This window comes from Pundamilia nyererei, unplaced genomic scaffold (assembly GCF_000239375.1).
Source record: "Pundamilia nyererei isolate P.nyererei 1_Seehausen unplaced genomic scaffold, PunNye1.0 scaffold02220, whole genome shotgun sequence".
NCBI classification, from domain to species: domain Eukaryota; kingdom Metazoa; phylum Chordata; class Actinopteri; order Cichliformes; family Cichlidae; genus Pundamilia; species Pundamilia nyererei.
In genome coordinates, this window is record NW_005189621.1 from 1 (window position 1) to 1,985 (window position 1,985).

The 1,985-nt window shown below is 42.5% G+C and overlaps 1 protein-coding gene across 1 annotated transcript; it reads right to left on the minus strand.

Moving 5' to 3' along the window:
- Window positions 1–11: 11 nt before the first annotated feature.
- Window positions 12–642, minus strand: LOC102214509 (Fc receptor-like protein 4; the record flags this gene model as incomplete). Its single annotated transcript, XM_005755627.1, has 2 exons — window positions 327–642; window positions 12–247 (listed from the first exon to the last, which is right to left on the minus strand). Coding segments are annotated over exons 1-2 (552 nt in total), but the record flags the coding sequence as incomplete, so codon positions are not given.
- Between the last annotated feature and the right edge of the window lie 1,343 nt (window positions 643–1,985).

The following is a 1,985-nucleotide window of genomic DNA, read 5'->3' on the forward strand; positions in this document are numbered from 1 at the left end:
TCACCTGTGACAGTGATCCAGCTGGATGGAGACTCTCCATGACCGCTGATGTCACACTTGTAGAGGCCTTCATCAGACCTGGAAACATGCTGGATGATCATGTGACCTGTGATCTCGTTGCCGATAAGGGAGCCATCTTTATAGAAAGCAGCTGTGAGGTTGAAGGAATTCTTTTCTTCGCAGAGCAGAGTGACGTCATCTCCCTCCATCACAGGGAGGACAGGACTCTGCAGGATCACTGATCCACCTCAACACAGAGACAAACTACAGCATTTCATCCATTTACACACAGCTTCATCAACACTAACTCCACACACTCAGCTTACCAGTGACTGTCAGGTTAACCATGTTACTGATGGGACCCTCTCTGGACTCACACCAGTAAACTCCACTGTCAACTTTGTCAGTGTAACTGATGTTACAGGAAGAACCAGGTGGCTCTCCCCATTCTTGATTGTGATCTCCACACTCAGTTCTGGTTTCTTTGCTTGTGTTTCTCCTCAGAGTCCATCCAGCAGAGCTGTCGTCCTCCTCACAGCTCAGAGTCACAAAGTCTCCTTGGAAAAACTGAGAGCTGCTGGGACTCACAGTCAGACGCGCTGTGAGGAAAACATCAGAAGAAGACATCCAAACATTGGTCATCTCAGCTGATTTCAGTTAAAGCACACATAAAGTGAAATTGTTACCCTTCTATGAAGGGTTGACAAATGTTTTAAAAGACACATTATTTACAGGCTGCTCTACCCTGAATACTGTTGCTGTTTTTCTGCAAGCAGCTTTTTCAGCCACCTCAACCTCAACTGAGGAGGTCCTACAACTGCTTTTTCTTGTTTCAGAATGACAGGGCTTAGTTACAGGAAACAAAAATAAAACAGAAACAGAAACAGAACAATAAATGAAACAAAACACAGGGAGACTAAACAACAATACAGAGACACAGAATTATAAAACAAAACTAAACAAAATGACAAGGGACAGCTACAAAAAGCAATCCTCCTCATGAGACTCACATTACAACCATGTGACCTATGTGTCATGTAATTATATTTGTGGTCTCTTTATTTCTTGTAAGAGTGGAAATGGCACAGCTTACAATTCATGGTGTGTGATCCTGGGTTTTGGTGCATATAGTGCATGTATGAAACAAGAAGTCATCTGTCTTCTCACTGGTTGTTCCTCACAAACACAAGGCTGGACCAGAAGCTTTTTAGTGCAGTCTGAAGCCTGAGATGTTGGCTCACAGGAATTACTTATACGTATCTCGTTATTAGAAACTTTAGCCATGTTGACTGTTTAGTATGAACAGGCAGCGGGGAAAGTTAAATAGGTCACCTGTTGTAAGCATGTAAATGTACCAATGAACAGATGTGCACTGACGGCAAGACACAGAACTGAAGTAAAGTTGAGTGAAATAAAAAAAATTGCAATAAAAATAATACTTATTTTTGTAAATGATTGTTTTTAACAGCTAAAAGTCTCAGGTGGTCGTATAGAGTGCAACAGGCAGAGTAACTGCAGCAAATACTGCAAATCCAGAGCAAACAGACCCCTGATGGCTGGAGCCACACTGAAAAAAATGTTACACAGAAAAGTGCTGTGTGGTTTATTCATGCGTTTGCAAAACGCACCAACCTTGGGAGGGTCTGCAGCCCAGCAGTGAAGTCAGCACTGAGGAGAAATGACACACAGGTTGGTGTTAAATTCAAAAAGGAAACGAGTGGAATGCTATTAAACTGTACATGAACTGTAATGTAAGGGATCTCCCTCCCTCCCTCCCTGTAGTGAAGATGGGTTATGGCCAGAGATGGGCAGTAACACGTTACTTGTAACGCGTTACTGTAATCCGATTACTTTTTTCAAGTAACGAGTAAAGTAAGGGATTACTATTGCAAAAACGGTAATTAGATTACCGTTACTTTCCCGTAGGAACGCTGCGTTACTGCGTTACTAAAACCGTGGGTGTTTTGCGAGAATGTCTTATGACA